Here is a 27,550-nt window from a genome sequence, read left to right as displayed (position 1 = left end):
TGTGACGTCTTGAAAGCATTTCACATACATGCCCTCAGTCATCCTGAAAAGACGCTTCTGTCATAATAAAAGTAAGTGTTTACGGTGCCACAAAATGTTGCCCTCTCCCTACCCCCCAGAGCAGGTTAGTACTGCTTACGTTTTATAGTGAGGTGGGAACCTGAAGCAAAGGAATTTGCCTAAGAGCACCCGAGTGGTTTTGTGGCAGGAAGAGGCATCATTTGAACCTGGGGCTTCTTGCATTACTGGAGCCCAACCACCTCCCTATAGCAGCTCTCATGTGAACCCTTACCCTCTCTGTCTACCTGGCCTGGTGGAAATTGACCAGCTCCCCTTCCAGGCTGCAATTCCACTTCACAACTGCATCAAAGGCTTCCCTGATAGCTTTCAACCTGTGTGCCCAATGAACAAAACTCACCTTCCTCTTTTGTTCCCATCCCATTTTCCCACAGGCTTTTCAAAAGCCTGGCATCTCTGTTTGTTGTATGGAACTATTAACAAGGACACATCCACACATCACCCTCCATCGAGCATAAAATAAAGCATTGCTTATTAAGCCAGAATTAACTGCCCCCCTAGGAGCTAATTAAATTCCTTCTTGGAACCCAGGTTTGGGGAAGGAAGGGGGGGGGGGAGCCATCACATTTTAACTCTGTGGCAGCCGGTCTCCACATTACGGCTCCAAATTGAGAAATTGGCTGTTTATATCCAGCTATTGTTTTGATTTATAGATGTCTAGTTAACTTCCAAGTCTGACCTGTATTATTATTTTTTGTGAAGAAGAGTCAGGGGCAGGAGGGCTCTCTACACCCCAATAAATCCATTTGTTTATTCCACTGGTTTTATTTCACATTATGTTTTGATTACAATCAAAAGTATTTTACTTTACCTTGATAATAAAAGTAGTAGTTCTCTTTAGAGTGCTGCAAAATTATAGCATTTACATTTCTGAAAGACTGTAAACAAAATATTACTAGCAAATAATAATACTAGCATTTTAGGTATACCTTGTAAGGGGGTTTCTTTCCTCTCTTCCTTTGAAAGCAAGACAGCTTTATAAAACGTAATTTGATTGAGAGAATGTAATACATACAATGGTAAAGAGAACAGAGGGGAGAATTTTGTGGGCATTTTCTTGGCGACTGTTCAGGGTGGGGGCTCTCCTCCTCCTCTTCCTCCTACCTTGAGGAACTTGTGTCAATAGAGCAGTATTGTTAAATTGAGAGAGTAGTTACAGAAATTGACACATGAGCCCCAACTTTTTAAAACGACACATGAAACTATGAGGAAGAACAAGGACTTGAACACTGCTAAAAGGGACTATTTGCACTCTTGGTTTCTGAAGACTGTGCTTTCATTTTCTTCTGTTTCATATCCAGAATCAGAACAGACAAGTGGAAATGGCAACAAATGGCTGTGATTGCATATTTCTGCCCCCTCCCCCTTTCATTTTTGTTGGTATATCTCTCCTTATCCTACATCTGGTTAAGATTGTGTTAACTACACCAAGTTGCTTTGTTTCTCATCTAAGGAAAATTAAATTAAATTAAATTTAAAAACCCCATTTAAACCTTAAAAAAAACCTAAAGCCTAAATTAAATTATGTCAATATCCACACTTCTTTTCTGGTTTTTATCTTACAGATTAATTAGTAAAAGTTCAATATACTTTCCGGCATGTAGTTGGGCCACAAATTTACAAGAGCGAAAAACAAGCATCAAAACATCGAGCAGCCTGAAAATTCCACAATCACTCAGAATTACATAGAAATAGTGAAAATCAGGATTTGGCTAGAATAAGTTTGTGTTGATAGTCCTACCCTCCCCAGATTTCCTTACTAGTAGCATCACAGCAGGGTTTGCATTGCACCTCTCAACCATGGCACCCATGTATTCAAAAATACTTTTTTTTAAACTCAGGGAAAGAGTAAAAAATAGAGATATATAATGTTAAAAACAAACCCAAATTGGCTGTAAAAAGGATGTGTGAAGTAGGTACCATGTAGGAGCTTGCGGGGGCAGTGGGTGGGGTGCAATGGTAGCTAATAATATCAGTTAAATGGAGATGTAACATAATTTGGTTTGCAAAATGGGAGAGAGAAAAGAGAAATAATTATTGAAGGAGGATGAATTCAAGCGTCTTCCGTTGTCCGGCTGCGCCATTACAGAGATCTTCAGAGCAATGCACACAAACCTAAGTTAAGGGTTTAACTTCTGCAGTTATGTCGATAGTATCCAGAAGCTTTTTGCTGTCCGAGATTCCTTCTATCCAGCTACAAATTCAGGGATTGGTAAGCAGTGCTGAAAGACTTGCTCCTTCCTCCCTTCCTCAGCCAGTCGGCAAGTTGTTTAAAGAGGGAATACTAGAAATCCAGAGAAGGTTGAATATTTCCAACCCCCCATTAAGTTTCCTCTCTCCAGTTTCAAATAGGCTCTGTCTCCTTTCTCCATCTGGATCAGGACCCCATTGCTGGCGGCTTCACGGGTGACATCCTGGTCCCCGGCAAAGGCGGAAATCACTGGCCAACCATTCAGCATCAGGCTCACCTGAAAAGCAAGTGTAACACAAAGTCCCCATCAATGAAAGGAAGAGGAGGCAGCAGGCAAATTCACAGAAATGGCTGGCAGGGTATTTTTTTTTCAATTAGAAGCACCTGGTGAAATGAATTTCCCCTCCCTCCATTAATTGTTTATTAGAATTTCTTTCTTTCTTTCTTTCTTTCTTTCTTTCTTTCTTTCTTTCTTTCTTTCTTTCTTTCTTTCTTTCACAGGGTTGCAACAAGTGAACACCAGCAGCCCAATCCCATGCAGGTTTACTCAGTTGTGTCCCACTGTGTTCAATAGGGATTACTCCCAAGAAAGTATGCATCAGATTGCCGCCTGAGGCTGCAAAAAACTTAGGCATTCAATGGGACAGGAGTTCCTTCTAAGTAGGCATTGCACGGGATTGCACAGGAAGAGGGGGGTATATTAGCCAGAATGTTTCCAATAGCATCCCAGACTATATTGCCATAACAAGCATGGAATGAAAACTTGCTTCTTCAATGCATGAAGAAATCTTATAGGATAAGCCATGTATATCAGCCAAAGACACAAAGGAAAATGGGTGGGTGGTGCGTAAATGAAAAGGATGCAGATCTAAAGGTTGGCAGCTGAGCGTTATGATGTCACTCTCCCAAACTTTCTAGGAATGACCTCCAGATAGCATTGTTCCATTTCCTTTTTTTTTTTTGGTAGAAAAGGAAAGGTACAGTCCGTTCTGCTGCCAGATCAGATTAATTTTGCTCCTCCAGATTCAGCAGTAGAGAGTGCTTTTGCTTTTCACCACTACCGTAACTATCCTTGCAACCCCCTCCATCAAACTTTTTTTAAAAAAACAAATATATTACTATATTTAAATGTAAATGCTGCTTGCCACCCAACCTGGGGAGACCTCAAAGTGCTCTGTGAACAAATAAATATATTACAGCACCACAATCACAATTTAAAAATAAAATGTAGATCTGATTATCTAAGGGTAAAGTTGCCTGTGAGGTAGATTGGGGTGCTTATGGGGCATGGCTCAAAATCTAGGGTGAAACCCTTTCAGATGGATGCTTCTCTCTCTCCCCACACCTCTCAAGAGGGGCAGCTTGTCCTTCAGGAAAACTGGACACACACACACCCCCTTAAACCTCAGAGACTGAAGGAAGAGATAAAGGCATTCAAGCTCTGGCTAGCATCTCTGAAGTTCATCAAGGGGGGCAGCTTATCCATTTGTGAAGCAGGAAAGATGCTGAATCCCTGACAGAGCCAATCTGCATCCTACAGAGAGGGAGCCTTCTGCCTGCCTAAGCAAGGGAGATAGTGGGTTTTATCCAGCTCTTTCAGATACCACCACAGCAAACAACACAGGCACCAGTAATTAGAGATGGACATAAAAGCATAGATCGATCAGCTGTCCATCTTGGCATTGTGACAGTGACTGATAGCTTTTGAAGCTGATTTAAGAGTGGATCTAAATTTATACAGAATAAAGCCTTGCTCAAATTATGGCGGAGGGGCTCCCCTCTCCCCCGACTCTCCTGATTTTTTATCCGGGCCATAATTCTCCACCACCACCCTACGCCTCTTCAGTCACCTAAAAACAGTAACTGAGAGGTCATCACAAAAGGAAAGCGGACCAGCCCGCCTTCATTCCTCCTTAAACAGAGCAATCTATAACTCTAGCCCTTGATGTAGAAAACAGCGAGCCACAAAGACTCCGTTAGGGCTTTCTAAAGCAGAAATTGTAGATCTAATGGGGGGGGAAAGTATTTGCACACTTTTACATATACAAGGACTCACCTACTCTTACTAGAATAAACCTACTGGAATTAATGGACCCAAGCGGGTGACTACACAAAATACGATGAGTAGGTTATGTTTTCTGTACGGCACACATATTTCTGGCTAAAGGCGTTGGCCTAAGATCCACCGAACTCAGAAAGAGCTTGGGGAAAACTGCAAAGGATCACCCAAGTCATTCAAAAATAGATTCAGGCACAGATCTTGACCTATAGCTAGACACATGGACAAATACAGTCATCATCATCATCATCATCAGGTATTCCTGATCAACTGTTTTGGAGAAACTCACAGAGTCCAATCTGATCAATGCACGGTATTCAGGCTGTTGGATACCATATCCCATTTTACCCCACAGGCAATGCCCTTGTTCAGATGACTCGTTCAGACCAAGCTCCGTGATGTTATGAAAGTGGGAGCAGTGTAATATTGGGGAAACATGCAACCAGATAACTCAGTCATGTTGGCCCATGGGAGGGGAGTTTCCTTGTTCTGTCAACCATCATTCAGCTAATAAACTCCCTAAACGGATCTGCTGAGACTTCTGAAAGGTCTAAAATGCTCTCAGCCCATCAGCAGAAAGGCCAATCCCAACCCCCCCCCCCATCTGATAAGGTACTTCTAGGATAAATAAGATAGAGGCGACTCCCAAGCCATTGGAGAAAGACAGTTTCAATTTCAGCCCTGTGAGCGAGTCCCCATCTTAAATTACTACAGTGAGACTGACAGGTTGTAAAGTAAGGATTATGACATATAAAACTTTATGTAGCATGTGGGCAGCAGTTAGTATTGGGTGGAAGAAGAAGGAATGTGGATTTCTGAAGCACAAATGGAATTTTAAAAATCACCCAAGTCACACAACATGACACTTTAAGGAGGGTATTAAACTGAGCAAGGTAGAAAATCATTCTTTCGATCTCTATCTTGAAATTTAAATAAATAGGTCTTCAGAGGTACCGGTAGTTTTGTTTACTAAATTCAGACGCACAGATTTTCCATACTTTTAAGCCTAATTCTTCAGACGATCACAGACCACAAAGGGAGTGGGATGCAGGGGGGGGGGGGGGACAATATTAGATCAAAAGAAAGCTATTGGTGTGTTCGGGGGGGGGGTAGGTTTGATCATCCTGCACAAGTTTGTATGGGATGCAGATTCAAATCCCTTCTTAGCCATGAAGCATCCTGGGTGACCTTGGGCCAGCAAACCAACCTCACAAGGTTGCTGTGATAATATTAACAGTGAGGTGGTGATGGAAGAACCAGGTACACTGCCTTCGGCTGCTAGGAGGAAAGATGGGGCAGAAAATGGGGGGGGACCCAAACTGTTTTTGAATTTCACTCATTATAGCAATCTGATCATTAGGCACATTTATTTGGGATCAAGCCTGCTTTTATTCCACGGGATTTATTTCGAATTAAAAGTGCTTTGTGTATTGTGTTGCATCCTTGGTTGGTAGCATCAATGCCATTAATGGGGAGATGGGAAAACATTCTGATTTGCTCACTTTGATTGTGGCATTCCGGATTTTGTTTGGAAGGCTGGGCCCTGATTATGAAGGACATTGATGCTCAATGAGATTTTCGTACGCCCAATAACATAGAATCATATTCTCTCTGTTGTTTGCTGTGGGAGTGCCTCTGGATTTAATTGTTATGAGCACGCGGGGGGGGGGGGAGATTTGTCCCTTCCTTGTCCTACTTCATTTCGTTCTGAATTTTAAAGACACAAGGAAGTTATTTGGAAGATGGGGAGGGCTACAGCATTCACTTTGCAAGCAGAAGCTCCAGGTTCCTTAGGTAAGGATGGAAAAGACCCCCTCAAATCCCGCAGAGCTACTGCCAGTCTGTGTAGCTAAATAAACACATGGTTCTGTACAAAACCCAGTATTAAAAGTTTGACCAGGAGGCCTTGATCCTCTGCATGTTGTTCCCAAGTAAGCCCTGCTAAGTTCTGTGGAACTTATCCCACGTTAAATGCATGCAGCAGTTGGAGTAAGACACAGGCATATACACACAGATGCTCACACAATCTTGCATGCCACAAAGGGCAAGTGTCTCAAGCAAAACCAGCATTCTCTGACCTGGATGGTTTGCCTGTTGTACACTTTGACTACGTGAAAATTAAAGCCGTAGATCCCCTTTCGGGGCGCGATGAAAGTGCTCCGCTCAGAGTCAAAGTTCAGTCCGATATTCACTAGTACCTACAAGGGAAAGGCAGAGCAGAGTGAGAAATCAGGGAGAAAGATTGAAAACGCCAGCGGCTGGATGGATTCCCCGGAAACGTGGCCATCTGTCGCCGGCCCAGATTAAGTTTTTTCCCTTTAAAGAGGCGCTGAAGGAGGCACTCCAGAGTGAGAAACACACCCGTCCCTCTCCCTAGAATCTGGACCGCGAACCACATCTGGAGACGCCACGCGGTCCCTCCTCGCCTGCGGATTTCTTACTAGAACATGGAGTCAGCCCAGCCAGCAACAGCTCTTACCCCACCCCACGATCATGCGCTCTCCCCACTCTCCTCCACTAAAGTTTCCACGGGCAATTCGAAATCTCTTCGGGGAACAGCTAAAGACGGTGGTTTACAACCGTCTATGCACCCGGGATTGATCTGCGGATGGCTCAGAGGGTATTTTCTTGGGCGGGGAGAATGGAAAGATGGGCAATTGCTCCAAAACTAGCGCCCCTTCCCTCTACCACACCCACTCATGCCCTCCACGCAGTCACCCCGAGAACACCCCCTTTCACACCCATACACATCCCTCCCTTATCAGCAAAGAGCAAAACCCTACCGACGCCCTCACATTTCCTGCGGGGTCTCTCACCTGGTCGAAGTAAATGATCATGGTCCTGTTGCTCATCTCCGACGGCTCATGGTTGGTGCTGCGGATGGCCGAAAAGGCCACCTTGGCGCTGCCCGAGCGCACCGAGATGCCCAGCGCCGTGCCCGTCGGGTCGGAGGCCGGGTTGGAGTCGCACACCACCAGACACTTGCCCTCCAGGATGATGGGCTCCGTCTCGTTCTGCCCCATCGCCACCCCGGCCAGCCAAGCCAAGCCCAGCAGCTCCAGCGCCAGCATCGCGCTGCCGCGTCCCAGGCGGGTCTGCCTGCCGCTTCGTCTCGCCCGCCTTCTCCGATCCCCCCAGCAGGGACAACGCTGCTAGGCGGCCAGTAGATCCAGCTTCCCCGAAGGGGCGTACGGACCGGTGGGTTCTTATCCTGATCCTCCCTCCTCCTTCCTCTTCTTCTTCTTTTCCCCAGCCGCCTCGGGCTTCTCTCGAGCCTTCCCGAGAGCCCGGCTGCCCCCTAAGCCGACCGCCTGGCTCTATTCCTCGCAAGCCCCTCGACGTGCTGGAAGAAGCGGCGGCGGCGGTGGCGGCGGCGGCAGCTGCGGCATCGGCAGCCCCTGGCAAGGCTCAGGAGCGCTCGAATGCATAGCGCAAGGAGGGGAGGGGGAGAAGAAGGGCGCGCGCGCCGCAGCCCAGCCCCAGCGCCGCCCGCCTGCTCGCTCTCTTCCTCGCTCGCAGTGGCCAAGGCAAGCTCCCCGCCGCCGCTGCCGTCGCCGAAGCACACAAAAGGCGCCGCCGCGCCGCGCTCCCACCCCACCAACCCGAGCCTAGCGTCAGCGCCGGCCACTCCCAGCGCTGGCGCCGCCCGCGGCCAATGGCAGGCGGGCGCGCTCGCCGCCAGCCAATGGGTGCCCGGTCCGTCTCTTTCAGCACCCCCTCCTCCCCGAAGGCGGAGGCTTTCGGGTGATTAGGTGGTCTGGAGCAGGTGGAGAGAAAGAGCGAGAGATGGCGAACGCGGCGGATGGTGGTGGGGACGGACGGCGCCCGCGCTTGGGCAAAGTCTGGCGGGGAAAGAGGGGGGTCCGCTGCCTCTCGCTCAGGGGCCGCACAGGTAAGGAGAGCACGGAGGGAGCCGCGTGGACAGGGCATAGGGACCCAGGAAAGGGCGCCCTCCGTGTCCTTGCGCGCTTTTCGACGGGGCGGCGCTCCTGGCGCAGGGGCGCACGAACTCCGGGTGCGCTGGCAGAGAGAGAGGGAGGGTGCGTGGGGGAAAATGAGGTTCCTTGCAGCCTCTACGTGGGAGAGAACGATCGTGCCCCGTCGGAGAGGGTCTTTAGCAGGCGGGGAAGCTCCATCCTATGGGGTAGCTTCAGCTGGTCAAGCGCAGGAAGGGAAGAGGAATAGGTGGGGTCTCGGGTGGGCGTGGAAGTCCGTGGGATGACGGGGGCCAGGACAGCACGTGCTTTCGAAGCCCCGAGTACCGTGAAGGTGACGGTGCCCCCCCTTATATAATTTGAAATAAAATACTATTTTTGTTAATCTACGTTAGTAGGACCCCCTCTAGTTTTAGTGGGATCAAGTAATCAAAAGGGAAAAGAACAATAGGCGTAAAAGTGTGGAGTGGAGTGAAAGTAAGTCTAACAGAGTTCTGATTTTTCCCATGATGGATTGGATCCTTAAAAAAAAAATTCAAATGTCAAACTGTTTTTCGTCTTTAAAATATCTTTTGGTGGCCTTGCTTTACAGGTGCTTAGCCTGCCTATTGGGTAATCCAGCACTGCACGTGTTGGTGCTCAGGAGGAGGCTGGGTGCTTGGTTGGGCAAAAAGTGAGACTGACAGATGGCTGCAGTGATCTCCCTAAAAGGAAAGATCCTGCCCAGCATAAAAGCCAAGGGGTTGGCTAGGATTACCAGCCAGTGAGGTAAAAGAACACTGTACATGCTCAGAGGCCTTGTCTTAACTTTGCCTGTCCCAGGACTGCACCTTGGAGAGTGCTAAAGAGGAGCCCTGATGTGTCCAGGCTCAAATGAAGCTCCACGCCATAGATCTGAACAGGTCAATTTTCTTCATTGGTGATTTTGAGGACCAGACAAGGCTGAGGTGGACAGGTGTGACAGTAAGGAGGTGCAGGTATAGATCGTAGGTTTGTAAGGGATGGGACGGGAAGCAAAGAGGGTTTAAAACTGAGAAAAGGATGGATATCGGGGGTTTCTATGTCATTGACACCAGCTCTTGAAAGGCTGCTAGGAATCACATCAGTGTGTCATGTCATTGAAGGATATTACCCAAGTGCAGTATGGGTAAGGAGGAAGTAGGGAAGAGCTCATTGAATGTGCTCTTTGGGCACATTTTAAGTAATTGAACAATGCTGAACTACAACTCCCATCATCCCTCACCGTTGACCATGCTTGCTGCAGCTGATGGGAGCTGCACTCCAGCAGCATCCAGGGGGCCACAGGTTCCCTGTCGCTCGTGTAGGGGCTGGTTCATGCATGCAAGTATGCCACACCTGACATCAGATGATGAAGGGGTGTGCATGTGTGGAATGGCCCTTAGCGCATGCAGTATAATGCGGGAGACAAATAGTTGCAAGTCCAGTTTTGCTGATATCTCAACACATAAACTGGGTGATGTATTGTGGGATTGGTTTCATCTTATGCTGTCAGCTGACATGGACAGTGTGCTGGTGGCTGTACACTCAACCACGTGGCCTCTTGTCCCTCTTGACTTATTACTTCTAGTAGGGGTTTGACTGGTTGGGTCTAGACTGCATGGGCAAGCTTGGCCCTCCAGCTGTTTTGGGACTACAATTCCCATCACCCCTGACCACTGGTCCTGTTAGCTAGGGATGATTGGAGTTGTAGTGCCAAAAGAGCTCAAGGGCCAAGTTTGGCCATGCCTGGTCTAGAGTGTGGTTAAGTTACACTTCATTCTGTAACCTTGAATGAGGTGGTCATGTGACCACTCCGAAAAAACACCGGCCCTGGACCCCTTGGACTGGAATAAGTACCAACCAGTTGCAAATACCATCTCTGGGGAGAAGGTGATGGAGAGAGTTGTGGTGGGGCAGCTGCTAGCATTCTTGGATGGCATGGATTTAGATCCACTGAGTCACCCATGGTCACCCTGTCAGATTGCCTTTGCAGAGAGCTGGGATAGGGGGATGTGACCTTGCTCTGGTCCTCTCTCTCTCTTGGCAACTTTTGATACGATTAACCATGATGCCCACCTGGACTAGCTCTGTGGAATGGGAATTGAGGTCACTGTGTTACAGCTGTTCCTGTCCTACCTATGGAGTCCACCGAGTGGCACAGGGAAAGTGATTTTCAGCCCCCCAGCTACGGGGTGCCAGAGCACTATTCTATGCCCAGTGCTATTTATTACCTACACGAAACGGGGATCGGTTGTTAAGCATTTTGGGGAAAGGTGCCATCTTTACGCTGATGACACTCAACCCTATTTCTCCAAAATATCTGGATCAGAAGAGGCTGTGCAGGCCCTGGACTGGTGCCCAGATGCAGTGGTGGGATGGATGAGGGAAAATAAGATGTGCTTGAATTCTGGCAAAATAGATGCACTGGGGGGCAAGTAGGTCCCATGTCCAAGAAATTAGTCAATTGCCTGCAGTGGATGGAGTTGCGCAGTTTGTGTGGGCTTTTGGACCTGGCTCAGGAACCAGGGAACCACGTAAACTTAGTGGCTAGGAGCCCCTTTTACAAACTCCCTGTTCCTGGACTGGGAGAGCTTGACCACAAGACTGGATTACTGCAGTGCAATTCATCTGGGGCTTCCCTTGTGCTTAATCCAGATGCTGCAGCTAGTGAATGATGCCACAGCACAGCTTCTAGCTGGGGTAAGACCCTGTCTGTATATATGATTCTGCTCAGAGATCTGCACAAGTTGTTCATTTGCTACCACACCAAGTTCACGGTGTGGCAAATAGTATGTAAACAGCTTGGGACCAGTTCGGTTGCAAGATTACTCTTTGTTTGCCCACCCAGATCGGCAGAACTGGCACTGTTGCAGGTGGCACTTAATGCTCGTTCTGCAGTTGTAAGAAACTTATATTTTAGTGTGGCAGCACCTAAACTTTGGAACTCCCTACTTATTGACACCAGCCAGGCTCCTTTACATCAGCCTATTTAGACATGTAGAAGTTACATGCACTTTAAATTTTAATTATCTTGTCTTGAACTCTTTTTTTGGTAAACTGTTTAGAAGTTTTCTTACAACCAAGTGGTATATAAATTTTGGTGGTTTTTTTTTAATGCAGCAATGACAATCTGCAGGACCAGTTCAGTTTATCATTTGATGTAATTGAGCCATACTATTTATGCCCAGATGTGTGTGTGACGAATTGTGGTCTAAATTCATGCCTACTGCAACGCTGTGGGAGTTCAGAAGACTTTCACTGGAAATCAGTTATGTATTCCACAGCAGCACACATACATGAACACATCTTTTTTTTTTCCCTTATCCGTTTTATGTACAAAAATTACAGGTGTTGGTTTGGTAGGGTAAAATGAAATAAAATCCAAAAGCTATAGGAGGATGATACTTTATTACCATCCTGTAATAATTTTATTGGAATCAACTGATAAAAGTTGCAAAAATAGTGAGCAGGGTTTCAGGTTCCCCAGAATGCTTCTTCCATTAAAAAGTTAAAACCAAGCCACAATGACAAAAGGGGCGGAGAGATGAAAGGCTCAGCTTGGTGGAAAGTCTCCATAATTTGCAATTCATAACACTTTTTATTATTAAAAGAGATAACAATATAGATTGCAAAAATAAATTATATACTAATAAACAGAATAGGTTCCTGCTAAAGAGTCCTGAAGCAATATACAATACATTAGTTCTCTAATACAGTGTCATTCTCTCATTATGCAAGCTTGATTAAGTTAAATCAAGCCGGGTGCAAAACAGACTCCAGGTTGCTGCAAGAGCTCCCGGGTCAAGGAAGCAACATCTGTACACCCTTTAAAAATACGAAAGCTCACAGTTATTTGGTTCTGTGTTTAGCAGCCCTTCCAAGCATCCTTTTTATTATTCACTAGTCATGAAGCCCGTTAAATTAACGGGTGCTAGAACAGACCTGTTGCTCTAGCAACCTCGGGGACATGCACAGAGCTGACATTGCTCGCCCGCCACCACTTGTAATGGCCGCTGCCGCTTAGAAGTAAGTCCACGCGAGAAGCAAACGGCCTCGTGAGTGCGCCTGCGTGGAGACAGAGCGCGCTCGCTCGTGAGCACGGGGCTATCTTGTGCGTCCTCTGGATTCTCTCGCGAGAGCTGCTCTGAACACCGAGAGGCAGAGCTCCCTTACGCGCCGGCCAGCGCGCTCTGTCTCTGCGCTCCAAGTCCCAACGGCTGTCCGTGGGGCACATGCGCAGTAGCACAATCCCACGGACACAGGGACTGGACGCAGAAACACTTGCACTTTATTATACTGTATAGGATTATGATTTGAACTTGTCATGATATTGGGGTAGTCATATGTAATGGTGTTTTCACTACTGTGTGCACTTGCAAACGATTTGGGGTAGCCTCACTCCTTTATTTCTAAGTAGTGCACATCCTGAACCTTCCTGCTGAAATCCTGCAAGTTTCATACCACAATTGTCCTGCTTTTGCTGTGCTATAGACCCTCAAGAAAGCAATAATGTGGTAGCACTGGGGAATTGGAACAGCCAATAAAGCAGAATAAATTCACCAGTAATGCACTGCTGTTGGGTCAATAACATGTAGCAAAAATACATCTAGGCAAAATCACCCCACATATTGCAGGTGGGGAGATGTGACCATCTAATGCAGGCACCCCCAAACTCCGGCCCTCCAGATGTTTTGGACTACAATTCCCATCTTCCCCGACCACTGGTCCTGTTAGCTAAAGATCATGGGAGTTGTAGGCCAAAACATCTGGAAGGCCACAGTTTGGGGATGCCTGAGGTCTGGGACACTGGGATAGATCAGTCAGCAGAGCATGTGACTCTTTCTCTCAGGGCTGTGGGTTTGAGCCCCACATTGGGTGAAAGATTTCTGCATTGCAGGGGGTTGGACTAAATGACCCTTATGGTCCCTTCCAACTCTACAATTCCATGATTCTGCAATGTGATTTTGCCCAGATGTATTTTTGTGAGCCAATTTTCCATAATATACTGCATTTTTGCATGCTATTTTCACAAATATATGTGCTTATATACATACACACTTTGCCATTGCATATCCATTTTTGTACATAGTACTTGATTAGTGAACTGCATTGCAAAATTGAGAGAAGCATGACTTTCAAAGGATGTCTGTGTTTCAGCACCTCTGTTGTTTCAGAAAGCACAAATTAGCTTTGCCTTTTAATGTGAAGTGTACTAAATTTCTACCCAGTCCCTCTAAATTTTGCTGAATCATGTCCAGGGCATCCTGGAAGAGTTTCCTCAGGTGAGATGCTTTGAAAAACTATCAAGCGTCCCTTGGACTTAAGACATTTTTGCTGGTGATAAAGTTGGCTCTTTATTTGCTGGTGTCGTGTCATTAGCTATTAAGTGTTCCCCTCTTAATTTTGAGTGCTGCTCAGACTGGAACATATTTGTAGTCAGGACTGCATAAGCTCAAAAATTGCTTTCTATAGATAGGTTATTGCCAGCATTGATTTTGAACTGGGCGGCACAAAATTGCAACCTGGTGTCGCAAACAAAAATAGATTCAATGTTCTATTGGAATTAAACTGTCAGGCGGGTGTAACCTTTTCGCCATCTGACAGTCGCAGAGATTCTGTTTTTCCAACTGCAAAAGTTGTGTGTTTTTTTATAAAAAACACACACACACACACACACACACATATATATATATATATATATATATATATATATATATATATACACACACACACACACACACACACACACACACACACACAATTCAGCAAAGACCTTATAACTGAGATTTTATGATAATGGGCAAAACTAAATTGCTTTAGTTTATGAATGAAGCCACATTTCTTAACAGAGACTTGACATGCACTGGGTCACTTATCTAATTCAATATGCCTGCTTGTGACCATGTGGCCACTGATGCAAATAAAGATATCCTGGGTCTGAGGTTGTGATGTGAAGATGATATTGGGCCTACCTTACAGGTTTGTTGTTGTTATCAAGCTTTTACAATGGAGTAATAAAATAGAAAGCCTGTGATATGCATAGCTGCCAAGTTTTCCCTTTTCTCGCGAGGAAGCCTATTAAGCATAAGGGAAAATCCCTTTAAAAAAGGGATAACTTGGCAGCTATGGTGATATGCACCTTACAGCAAGGAAATTTGTTAGTCCAATATACAACCAATAGTTTCCAAACATTCTCAAAATAGAATTCAGTTTGTTTCCTTACCAACAGTTGTTTTAGAAATCGTTTAGGAACAGTAACTAATCATGCTTGAGAAATGGCCCCTTCCTAATGAACCAGGTTTTGAATGGTCTTTCCTTGCTTTCAATACAGACTTTTAAGAGTGTAGCGCAGCAAAAGGGACCTATTGCCTCCTGATGTCGTTGGTCTTCCATCATCTTTGACTATTGTCCATGCTTGCAGCTGATGGGAGTTGGAGCCCAACAACATCCAGGTGGAGGAGGAGGTGGCCCATAGCTTGCATCTCAAAGATGGTGCTAGAATAGATGGCACTAGTAGCTTGTTGGGCTTTTCCAAACCTTGCTGATTGCTAGCGCTGCCCATGCTTTGAAAACACTCAGCGGTATAGCTAGCCGCTCGGGTGCCTGGTGCGGGGGCATGTCCTGCAGCGGGGGGGCGGGGCGATCTGCCCATGGGGGAGCAGATCTCCGATGCTTGGAGCCTCTCCACCGCCTCCCCCTCAGCTGTAGGGCGGCTGAGGGAGAGGCAGTAGGCAAATGCAAGTTCCACACTGCCGTTTCACCTGCAGGTGCCTAAGCCAGGCATCCCCAAACTGCGGCCCTCCAGATGTTTTGGCCTACAACTCCCATGATCCCTAGCTAACAGGACCAGTGGTCAGGGATGATGGGAATTGTAGTCCAAAACATGTGGAGGGCCGAAGTTTGGGGATGCCTGGCCTAAGCCATCACGTCACTCCTTAAAAGTTTCTTGATCCCATTTTTTTTTAAAAAAAAACAAAACTCTTTCGTCACACACACACACACACCTCAGTGATGACACCTGGGGCGAACCGCACCCCCCTGCACCCCACTTCCTCCACCACTGAAAACACTCGGAGAGTAAGGCTAAGCCATAATGCAGGATATGGTAGAATTGTCAGTAAAAGATCTTTTGGTCTTCCCAACCAGTTGTCAGTAAACTTACGACATTATCATAAGTTCGCATGTTGCAACACTTCCAGTTCAAAGTAGGCAAGAGACATATGGCTGCATTTTTCTTTTCCCAAAGGTGTTTGTTTGTTTGTTTGTCTGTCTGTCTGTCTCTGATGGGAAGTGTGATTTTTTTTCAGTAGGAAAACCAATGGAAAGGGGAGAGCATTCAGCAGCCTTTCCTGTCTTGCCATACCTCCTCTCAAATCCACAGCCTCCTGATGCTGCCTTTTGTTTTGGTTTTTAAAAGCCTGTCAAAAGCATAGAATTGTGCAATGTATCTACTTTGGCCATCTGTCAAGATGGCTTTTTATGAGGTTCTTGGGGAAAGGTGACTATTTGTCACTGTGAAATAAAACGCAATAAAAGCGAACAGGATGTAACCCTTTTATGAAAGGGAGACTGTCTGTATTGCACTGGTCACCTTGTTTCCAAAGCAGGCACTGCTTTGCCAGACCCATTCCTGAGTCAAACAAGTAACAGTGTCGCCCTGCTGCTCTCCTAGCAAGGCACTCTCCTTCCTCCATAATTTGAAATGCTCATGGGAGTGCTTTCCTTGTGAGCATTTCCTGTCTAAATGTGAATTGGTTGTCCACTTTAACTTCCAGCGCAAAGTATATTGGAAGTATATTGGGTGTTTTGATACCTTTATGGTAGTTTGTGTAATGTGAATGGTGCCATAGATCCCCTAGGTGGGTTACGTGGACCATTATGGTCAGGGTGAATTTCAGTTTAGTCTCTCCCCTCACCTTCTGTTTCCTTGGCACAGATAGCCCTGCTTACATCACTTCCTGTGGGCTATAAGCAGCTCAGCCAAGGCATTATCGGAGTGGATTTGCAGGTCTCTGTGTGTGTCACTTAATTTATGAAGACAGGGTAATGAAACATTTGATGATGGGCAGCTGAATATATGAACTGACATTACTGAAGACCACTGAGCTGTTACGTCCTGTCTGGTTGATCTGGGGTAGTTTATTCTCACATGCAGGCTATTACTTGATGCTGCAGTCATCAGATGGGGACCCCAAAGGTAGGATTCACCAGTGGAACATTTGGAGATGCTGCGGCCAGCCTGCCACAGAGCAAACGCTTTTGTTTGTGTGTGAGCACCAGCATTTGGAGCCTGTCTTATAGATGATTCACACAAGCGAGCCATTCCTGGGGTAGAAGCCATAAATCTGATAAGGCCACTGCTAATCCAACTAGAGGTCTGTCTGGAATCTAAATATGGCAATTCGTCAGCCCTGGAGTGTGAGCAAAAAGTTATGATGAGTTGTCCGGAGGCATATTTAATTGGACACAAGGAGAAAAAGTGAACCTTATACAAAGAAATGCCACTTGTCCATCTAGTCCATCTGGGCTGCATCAATAGGAGTATAGCATCTAGATCAAGGGAAGTAATAGTACCACTGTATTCTGCTCTGGTCAGACCTCACCTGGAGTACTGTGTCCAGTTCTGGGCACCACAGTTCAAGAAGGATACTGACAAGCTGGAATGTGTCCAGAGGAGGGCAACCAAAATGGTCAAAGGCCTGGAAATGATGCCTTATGAGGAACGGCTTTGGGAGCTGGGTATGTTTAGCCTGGAGAAGAGAAGGTTAAGGGATGATATGATAGCCATGTTCAAATATATAAAAGGATGTCATATAGAGGAGCGAGAAAGGTTGCTTTCTGCTGCTCCAGAAAACGGACACGGAGCAATGGATTCAAACTACAAGAAAGAATATTCCGCCATTAGGAAGAACTTCCTGACAGTAAGAGCTGTTCGACAGTGGAATTTGCTGCCAAGGAATGTGGTGGAGTCCCCTTCTTTGGAGGTATTTAAGCAGAGGATTGACGACCATATGTCAGGAATGCTTTGATGGTGTTTCCTGCTTGGCAGGGGGTTGGGCTGGATGGCCCTTGTGGTCTCTTCCAACTCTATGATTCTATGATTCTAGCCCATGGGGCCAATTAGGCCAGCTAGCCTCCTGATTTGGCCTGTAGGGGCATTTTGAGCAGGTCATGCACACCTGCCCTGCACCTGAAGTCAGATGAAGATGTGGCTGAAGAGCCTGAAGAGGCTTTGCAGGCCTCTGTAGGGTCCTGTAGACAACAAAGCACTCTCCAGAGTCCTAAGTCAGACCTCTTGTTTGGGCTGGATGGGGCAACGGTATGCAGCGGAGGTTGGTCCATTAGGGCAAATGGGGCATTTTTCTTCCAACTGCCTCCCTTCTCTCTTAAAACCATTCCAGAAGTTGACTGTCCGTTTAGTCTCAGTGTTGCCCCTTATGGAACTCGGCAGGGAAGAGACTGGAGACAAAGTAAGAATTATTTGTCTCTGCCTCTCATTGGCTCTCTGGCTCCACCTACTGTCGGCTCCCCTGCCTTCCAACCCACCAGTCAAAATCAGCACCAGCTATCACTAAATATTTGCAGGAGTAGGGGAACCATTCTCTGTTACGGGTCACAGTTGCAGCATCGGAATGGAAATCACAGTGTTCACACACTCATCTGTGTAGGAATGAGTGTGCGGAGGAGAGAACTGGAACTTGACTGCCTCGTATTCAGCTGAACCAGTGACCAGAGCCTACATACCTACAGCATGTATGTGTCATGCACTGTCTCCATATGTTCAGAAACCCTGGATGCATGTATGCTCTGTTTGCAGCCTGTGTGATATGAATAGATGTCAGGGTAAGGGCCAGTAGGCAGAGCCCGGGGGGGGGGGGCACTGGTTTCTGTGCTAATGAATGTGGCTGAAATCTTTCATATATTTAATAACATTTACTTAGGAAGATTGAGAGGCATAAATTGGAGAATTTCTGACCTATGTGTTGCTGGGTGCGTTTTGTTACATAGATGCTTAAAATCATGCTCCTCTTCTACATCTCTGCATTTCACCTTTGCTTACATGTACAAATGTTTGCAGAAATGCTTCTCCCTTTTTAACTCCATAGATGGAATATTTTCTGGTTCACGATCTTGACTTTGGGCTAAGCTTGAAGTCTTAAGCCTTGGCTTGCATTTTGGGTCAACGCAGAGTCGCATCTCCCTAGCAGCAGTTCCCAGAGGCTCTGGGCACGAGGCTTTGCAGAATGCCTGGCAAAGTGCACAGGGTGAGGAGGGGGAGTAGAGAATGCCAATTAGAGCCCCCCCCCCCCGCCACATCCTGCTATCCTCAAGTAAGCCAGAAATTGATTGTGCCCGAGTTAAAGAGCAGAGCTAGCGACACACTGTGACGATGGCCTACCACCTTGCAGAATGGTCAGGGGTGCTTGAAATCCAGAGGTTTGAAAGGGCAGTGGAAATGGTAAAGCTCTTTTGGAGTAATTGAAGGCCACCTTTTATCCTGTAGAGGCTGGTGTGTTAGGGGAAGTGGGGCACTGTTGCCCCACCAACCTCAGTCTGCACTCAACCAGCTCTTACCTGCCTGCCTTCTTTCTTAACAACCATCTCCTGACATAGAATCATAGAATTATAGAGTTGGACGAGACCACAAGGGCCATCCAGTCCAACCCCCTGCCAAGCAGGAAACACCATCAAAGCATTACTGACATATGGCTGTCAAGCCTCTGCTTAAAGACCTCCAAAGAAGGAGACTCCAGCACACTCCTTGGCAGCAAATTCCACTGTTGAACAGCTCTTACTGTCAGGAAGTTCTTCCTAATGTTTGGGTGGAATCTTCTTTTTTGTAGTTTGAATCCATTGCTCCGTGTCCGCTTTTCTGGAGCAGCAGAAAGCAACCTTTCTCCCTCCTCTATATGACATCCTTTTATATATTTGAACATGGCTATCATATCACCCCTTAACCTTCTCTTCTCCAGGCTAAACATACCCAGCTCCCTAAGCCGTTCCTCATAAGGTATCATTTCTAGGACTCTGGCCATTTTGGTTGCCCTCCTCTGGACATGTTCCAGCTTGTCAGTATCCTTCTTGAACTGTGGTGCCCAGAACTGGACACAGTACTCCATGTGAGGTCTAACCAGCACAGAATACAGTGGTACTATTACTTCCCTTGATCTAGATCAGACACCCCCAAACTGCGGCCCTCCAGATGTTTTGGCCTACAACTCCCATGATCCCTAGCTAACAGGTCAGGGAAGGTGTGAATTCTAGTCCAAAACATCTGGAGGGCCGAAGTTTGGGGATGCCTGATCTAGATGCTATACTCCTATTGATGCAGGCCAGAATTGCACTGGCTTTTTTTAGTTGCTGCATCACACTGTTGACTCATGTCAAGTTTGTGGTCTACCAAGACTCCTAGATCAGGCATCCCCAAACTTCGGCCCTCCAGATGTTTTGGACTACAATTCACATCTTCCCTGACCAAGGGCGTACCCACCACGGGGCGAGTTAGGGCAGCTGCCCTACTCTAGAAGCAGGGCTGGTGGGCAGAGGCAGAGCACAGCCCGGCGGAGCGCGAGTTCGCCATTCCCGCCGCGCCGCGCCGCACCCTCCCTCCAGCTCCCCGGCGCGCCCTCAGGCAAGGCCAAGCGCGGCGGGGAACCAGGGAGCGCGGCGTGGTGGGCGGGAACGCCGAACTCGCGCTCCGCTGGGCTGGGCTCCGCCTCCGCCCACCAGCCCTGCTTCTAGGGAGGGGCACAGCCCGGCGGAGCGCGAGTTCGCCGTTCCCGCCCGCCGCGCTGCGCCCTCCCTCCAGCTCCCCATCGCGCCCTCTGGCAAGGCCAGGCGCGGCGGGGAACCAGAGAGCGCGGCGCTGCGGGCGGGAACGCTGAACTCGCGCTCTGCTGGGCTGGGCTCCGCCCACCAGCCCTGCTTCTAGGGAGGGGCAGGGGCACAGCCCGGCGGAGCGCGAGTTCGCCGTTCCCGCCCACTTTGTGGCCCCTCCCCTTCCGTTCCTTGGCCCCTCCCCTTGCCCCCCCCTAGTTTTGATCCTGGGTACGCCCATGTCCCTGACCATTGCTCCTGCTAGCTAGGGATCATGGGAGTTGTAGGCCAAAACATCTGGAGGGCCGCAGTTTGGGGATGCCTGTCCTAGATCCTTTTCACATGTACTGCTCTCAAGCCAGGTGTCACCCATCCTGTACTTGTGCCTTTCATTTTTTTTGCCCAAGTGTAGTACTTTACATTTCTCCCTGTTGAAATTCATCTTGCTTGCTTTGGCCCAGTTGTCTAATCTGTTAAGGTCATCACTCTGAAGATGAATCTCTCTCTTCACCCTTAGAGAGGAAAATCTGGTGCTTCTTATGATCCTTAGGATGCCCTCCCAGGGACTATAGGATTGCAAGATCTACCACAGAAATGAAATTCTGCCAAACTTAGGATTCCAATAGATGTTTGTCCATTTCATCATGGCTTCAGCGGATCATAACACTCCTTCATTCCATCATTTCTTTTAACTTATCCAATCTCTGCGGCATCCAAATATTTCAGCAACCATTTCCAAATTGCTGGAGGTTGAGATATATTCCAGTATTCCCATATTAAGCCCACAATATATCAAAACAGATACCTGGATATTGCTGCAAATCCATAGTTGGTGATTTCATCACACTGGATAAATTATCTTCAGCAACATTATATAATATCTATCACCAATGGCTCTAGCCAGAGGTGGGGGATCTGTGGGCCACCAGATGTTGGAGGACTCCAATACCCATCAGCCCTAGCTAGTGTGGTCAATGTGCAGGGATGCTGGGAGTTGTAGTCCAAAAGCATATGGAAGGCCACAGGTTCCTCCTCACTGTTCTAGATGCAGTCAATATCCAAATGTCTGTGGAATATTTGGGGGCATGGTGGCATACATTCCCAACTTTTAAATTTATTCATGGAAAATAACCAATTAAGATAAGATGTTCCAGAGAAGTAATTCTCAAACTGGGGCTGGGAAACAACAAAAAAATTCCCAGTGTCGGGACAAGAGTTTTCTTTTCCCATAAACCTAGGATGCTTTCTGCCATATTAAGCTGGTGGTGGGGATATATATTTATCATACAGGACAAAACTTTCTCTCCTCTTTTGCATTTTGGAGACCAGGAAGTGAATTTTGACAAAGGGGTAAGTTTTCACAAACTCCACTTGGCTCATTGCTCTTTCTGCACATTCATTCCCCACCGTCCCAGTGACAGGCATTTTTCTGGCATACTGTTAAAGAAAAGTGCAATGACCGCTCTCGGAGCATACAGATGGTGTACAGTTTAATCTTGATTATCCAAGAGTGGACCTTTAAACTTTGCTGAGAACCTCGCCTCCCTTCCCCTCAAATCTCATGCCCCGGCTCCCGGGACCAATTTGCTCGCTTTCAAATCTTCCTCCACCGCTGTGCTATCGTGAAAAATAGCTGGCGATAACTTTGGGGAAAGGGGGCCAGGAGAACTGCTGACTTGAAATCCGAGGTGAGGGTCCATCATTTATACTAATGAGCTCACTGGTGGGGAATTTGTGAGATGCTCTGCTCTGTTTCATTTTTAAGAAAAGGAGTAAATCACCTTTAAATAACCATGGGCCTTTTAAGCGTGATATATACATACGTACATACGAGTGGAACCTGCAATGAAACAATCAGCATGGCGTGTTTCTGTTCATGGAGGCAGGCAGACTGTATTCCATTCTCCCTGCAGCTGCCACCCAAGCTCCCTGGTGTTTGCCCTCCCTCTTTCAACAGTCAACCAGTATTCTGAGCATCTCCAGTCCTTATTAGGCTGCTTGCAAGGGGGGGGGGGGTTGCCCTTATTTTTTCCAGAATTTTTGTACTTCTCCAAACCCTTGGGGTTTCCCCAAGCCTGGTGATACATCTGTCTTTTGTGTGGCTGATGCCATTTTGGCCACAAAAGGACCCACACTTGGAGAACATTGTCTCGTGAGTGTTTGAGATCTGCTAGCATTTCTCCCAAACCGATGTCAGCAAAGGTCATGGGGGATGTGTCTTGGAACAGAGATCAGGGGCCTGTGTCCTTCCAGATGTTGTTGCCTACAACTAGGAATGGGAGAGGAATTCAACTCGGGTCTCTTTGGGAGCCGAATCTGTCAAATTCACACCTTCTGAAACAATATGGAAATTGAAGCACAGCTTTCTTGTGAAATTTGCACTTATCTGACTTCTGCTGTGCAGTGTGTCAACCAGACAAGGTTTGCAAAAGGCTCATCTATTAGGATAAGAGTGTGCACAGAAATGAATACTATATTGTTGGAAATAACACAAAAAATGCATTATAAGTGGGGGATGTGCTTGCAGAAATGTGCACAGTAGTAAAAACAGAATATAAAAATATGTTTATTGGGATGAACGCTAAAATGCTAAGGAATTTTCACGAGGGACTTTTGCAAAATGTGGGGTGGGGGGGTGGGTGGGAATGAGAAACAGAGAGAGCCCAAATGGACAGGTGCTTCCATCCCTAACTACAAATCCCATTATTCTGACCACTGGTCGTTGTGGCATGAGGCTGATGGGAACCGGAATCGGAAAGCAATGGGATGGCCAAAGGTACCCTGCCCTGGAACTTGATAGATACCCCAAAGTCTTCCTGAAACAACTTGGGAATCATAAAATGGTGGAGATTCTCATATCCCTACAATGAACACTTCTTTGGAGAAGCTTTGCTCCCAGGTTTGATTTAGTTCTATTTTCTCTTACTGGCATTTGAGCAATTCTTAAAATCATCATTATCATCATCACCATCACCACCATCTTCATCTTCTTCTTCTTTTATCCTGATACCAGTTCAGCTCTCTAATGTCAACAGGGCAACACAGTTTTGTGGGTTCTCCTTGGCACAGTGTTAATGTAATGCAGATTCTTATCATAAAAAGCCCCCAAATGCTTTATCAACATTCATTCAAAATGATCACACGTAGAGGGAATGAAGCATGGTATTTAATGTCACATGGCATTATGAGAACATCATTTCAAAATGGCTGTCATTTCACTTCAACCAGCCGAAGCATCTGCTGAATTTATCCAGAGGTCATCCACTCAACTGCATATCGCTGGCATGTCTATCGGGATAATTTTTTTTTTAAGGGCTGCAATCCAAGACTCACTCACATGGGAGTAAGTCCTGTTGAACTTAGCGGGACTTACCTCTGAGTAAACACACCTAGGCTTGCACTGTGAAAAGCTTTGAAATGCAGAGTTTCATGATCAAGGATGGGGTAGCCAATGTGATGCCTTCCATATGTCATTGGATTCCAGTTCCCATTATCCCTGACCGTTGTCCATGCTGGTCGGTGCTGATGGGAGCTGGAACTTGACTATGCCCAGACATCATATTGGCTATCCCTGTTTGGAGCTAGATCATTGCATTACAGCATTACATTCTGTGCCCCACAATCTCGTCAGTGTTCTTTCTGTGATACTGCAAATTGCTCTATCAAAAGCCAAGAGGCAGGAATCAGGTTCCAAGCAACAGGGGAGCTCTGCATACCTAATGGGTTTTCTTGGCCTTATCAATAATACACCACTCTGTCGCATCCTCTGGACCTCACCTATTTTAGTTTCCCATTGTTTTTTCTCCCCCTGGCCACCTAGGGATTTTGAGTGATGGATAAGTCCCTGAAAAATGACACCGTATTTAATTATACACACATTTCCATAATTAAATGACAGAGCTTTTGTTTTCAGACAGATGCACACACAATATCCTCTCCTCTCCTCTCCTCTCCCCAGCTCCATGAAGTTCAGAGCTGTGCAGCCCAGACTTTCTCATTCATGCAAGGGAATAAGCATTTTGCTCATTGTTCAGCAAATCATTAGGAACTGTGTGTTTGGTTGTGTATGCCTGTAGCTGTAATTATGCTCAGCTTTTAGTGAATGTAGGAGTCAGCCAAGCATTGTTGGACAGAGCCATTTGTGGTGACATTGAGCCCTACTGGTACAATATATGTGCAAGCAAACGAAAAGGAGATATTTTGATGGTTGCGTCTAAATTAGCCTTGAGGTCTGTAAGGAAATGCTCGTCAAGTCTGCAGCATTTAATTACCAGATCACTGAGCATGTAAATTAGAGAAGTCCCTTACGCTTGCCCTCCACATCCTGTGCACATATACTCCCTTACAGTATATCTGTTTTGGGGTGTGTGCACAGACTCCAGAATTTGAAGGGAGGGTCAAAAAATGCACTTTCAATTGGCCCTATTAAACTGAAAAAGATGAGGCATGTAAACTGAGATGCCTTTCCCACGTAACCTGTAGCTTCCTTGACTATCATTTGCAAAGTGAGAATGGTGGTTGCTTGGCCACTTTGACAGCCTCAGTGAATGCCCAAACTCACCACTTTCCAGAACTGACCCTGGTTGTTGTTTTTACTCAGGAAGCTGCAAACTTGCATGTTGGGATCAGTCCTCCCATGTTTGGTGCCCTGGACTCTGAGGAGGTCAGTTGCTCTGAGCATTGACCCTGGATGACTCCACACACCCAGAACCTGCCTTCCCCAACATCATTTAGAGACCCCACTTTGTGCACTGCTTCACATTGCCATCAATATAGTTTCATACCCAGGATTCATACCTAGAAACTACAGTCAGAGTTCTTCCTTTCCCATCAGAATCAGCAGTTGCTAAAGCAGGCAAGGCCCCTTAAACTACAGGAGCCTTTTTCTACTGGAGGTGGGCCTAACCACTCAGAGACTAAGCTGCAGCCCTATTTATGTCTTACTTGAGAGTTTTTTTGTGGCTGACTGCCCCTGCCATTTGATTTAAGTATACTACACTGTGTGCTTTGCAGGCTGTTACAGTTTAGAGCTTCTTTGCACACCGAGGTTGGCAGTTCATGCTCATAGAATCAGAACTGTAGAATTGGACGGGACCCTGAGAGCCATCTAGTCCAACCCCCTGTAATGCAGGAATCTCATCTAAAGCATCCATGGCAGTTGGCCATCCAGCCTCTGCTTAAAAACTTTCAAGGAAAGAGAGTCCACCACCTCTTGAGGGAGTCCGTCCCACTGTCGAGCAGCTCTCACTGTCAGAAAGTTCTTTCTGGTGTTTAGTCAAAATCACCTTTCTTTTAACTGGAATCCAATGGTTTGGGTCCTACCCTCCAGAGCAGCAAAAAACAAGCTTGATCCATCTTCCATGTGACAGCCTTTTAGGTACTGATTTTTGAGTGCATAGCCTCAGTATGGATTGTCTATCAGCTCTTAATTATATCAGGAGAAGTGTTTTCCTCCCATCTGGACCTTTGTGGCCTAAATTCTAACCACACATGAACTAAAGCATTTATTGTTTAATGTACCATCAAGGTAAGGGAATGAGATCTTGCATTGATTAGATGTGTTCAATGCTGAAAGAATAAATGTTGTTTGAGAAATTGTATCCGGTTCGCCTTCACCTTGTAGGTTATGATTATGTCTCCAAAGCACTATGGATGGAGAAGTGAATAAATAATAGTTACACAGCAAAGCATGCACAGACCACTACAAAAGAAACTCCATAATTTGCATGCTTTAGACAAGAGAGGGCCACTTGAATTCCCAAACAAGTGTTTGAGCTACTTGATTCACAATTGATGGTCCCAAGAAGCAAAGTCTTCTTATGTTATTATAGCATGGGTAGCTAACCTGTGCCCCCCCCCCCAACGTTGGTTGGACTCCCATCAGCACCCAGCCAGAATGGCCAATAATCAGGGATTATTGGCAAGAAAGAAGCAGACTCCTAACTTACATGCCAGTGACCCACTGCCAACCTGTGGCCCTCCAGATGTTGCTGAACTATACATGCTGTCTGGGGCCAATGGGTGTTGTAGCTCAACAACATCTGGAAAGACACTGGTTCCCCATCCCTGGTGCAGACAATATAGAGCTGGATGGACCAATGGTCTGATTCAGTACAACAGCCTCTTGTGCTCCTACCATATGCCTGCTTGGTGTTCTGTTGGTGGGCAACAAAGGGGAACAGCGACAGCAGCCTGAGCAAAGCTAAACAGGGTCTGTTATGGTTTCAAATCGGATGGGGGACCATGTGTTGAGATTCCTACATTGCAGGGCATAGGACTAGATGACCTTCGGGGGTCTCTTCCAAATCTACAATTATATGATTATCTTTCTTCGGGGCCACTGCAGGTCTATGTTCTTTGATTTTAAAGTGGGTTTGATCAAAAGGAGCTCTTCAAATATAGGGCTGTCCTCTGACTGTCCTTCAATAGAGGACTGTAATGTAGGACACTTGATCACCCCACGTGAACTTTTCTGATGGAGAGCCCAGATCCTTCTCCTCCACCCTCAAGTACCAATTAGCACTGCAGCAGTCTTGATGGGAGGTGAATCAAGTTTTCTGCCCTGAATCCACTTGTCTTATTTGTTGGCCAGTTATACTCACTTTGAGGACACAAACTTGCTGATTGCACCTGCAATTTTAGTTTCTGCTGAGCTGATGTAAAGCTGGGAAGCATGGGACGTGCACATTATTGAAAGCTTCTTGGGGAGTTTCGATACCTCCTTGTGTAAGTTTTATTGCAAAACCCTGCAGCAGAATCTGCAGCCTACTGAAAAGAGAGAGAAGCTTGTGATTTGCAAGATACGAGCAGCCATCACTTAACCTGCTTAAAACTTTCATCCACTGAGAACAGAGACTGGAGTGTGAAATGCATACTGCCCTTCCACTGGCTATGTCTGCTTGGAAGCAGAAATGGAAAGACTTTTCTGATCTTTGGGAGGACTTTTCTTATTCTGAAAGGCTTCCTCCATTCTCTTCTTGAAAGGCACACTGGGGGCATTTGTAGATATTTTTAAATCAGTCATACATGCCTGATTGTCCAGGACACTAGGTGGACACTCACACTTAAGAAAACAAAAAGAGCCTGCTGGATCAGGCCAATGGCCTTTCTAGTCCAGCATCCTCTTCTCACAGTGGCCAATACTCTCCCTGTTCTACTAAATCTTGCACCTCTTGCCTCCACAGCTTCTTCCATGCATTATCCAAAATGCCCTGGCACCATATTATCCACATTCTCCTGGCACAATTTTTTAATCTTATTTAGCTGCTGACGTGGCTCCAATAATTTCATGTTTTTGCTGCTGTTTGATAGCATATATTTTTGTTTCACACAAATGTTGTCAGCTGCCTTGAAGCCATTTGTGGTGAAAGGCAGGACAGAAACTTTAGAAATGAAATAGTGAATTAAATAGTCTGAAGGAAACCATACTTCTTTGACCCTTTTTCATGGAGAATAAGGCTATCCATTTCT

The 27,550-nt window shown here is 46.4% G+C and overlaps 1 protein-coding gene across 1 annotated transcript; it reads right to left on the bottom strand.

The window, feature by feature from the left end:
• Positions 1–1,695: 1,695 nt before the first annotated feature.
• CBLN1 (cerebellin 1 precursor) lies at positions 1,696–7,399 on the bottom strand. Its single transcript, XM_035119896.2, has 3 exons — positions 7,145–7,399; positions 6,407–6,526; positions 1,696–2,546 (listed from the first exon to the last, which is right to left on the bottom strand). The coding sequence occupies exons 1-3, from the start codon at positions 7,397–7,399 to the stop codon at positions 2,349–2,351; spliced, it is 573 nt and encodes a 190-aa protein (XP_034975787.1). The 3' UTR covers positions 1,696–2,348.
• Between the last annotated feature and the right edge of the window lie 20,151 nt (positions 7,400–27,550).

The sequence above is a fragment of the Zootoca vivipara genome, chromosome 6 (genome assembly GCF_963506605.1).
Source record: "Zootoca vivipara chromosome 6, rZooViv1.1, whole genome shotgun sequence".
NCBI lineage: Eukaryota > Metazoa > Chordata > Lepidosauria > Squamata > Lacertidae > Zootoca > Zootoca vivipara.
This window is presented reverse-complemented; position numbering and strand designations above follow the sequence as displayed.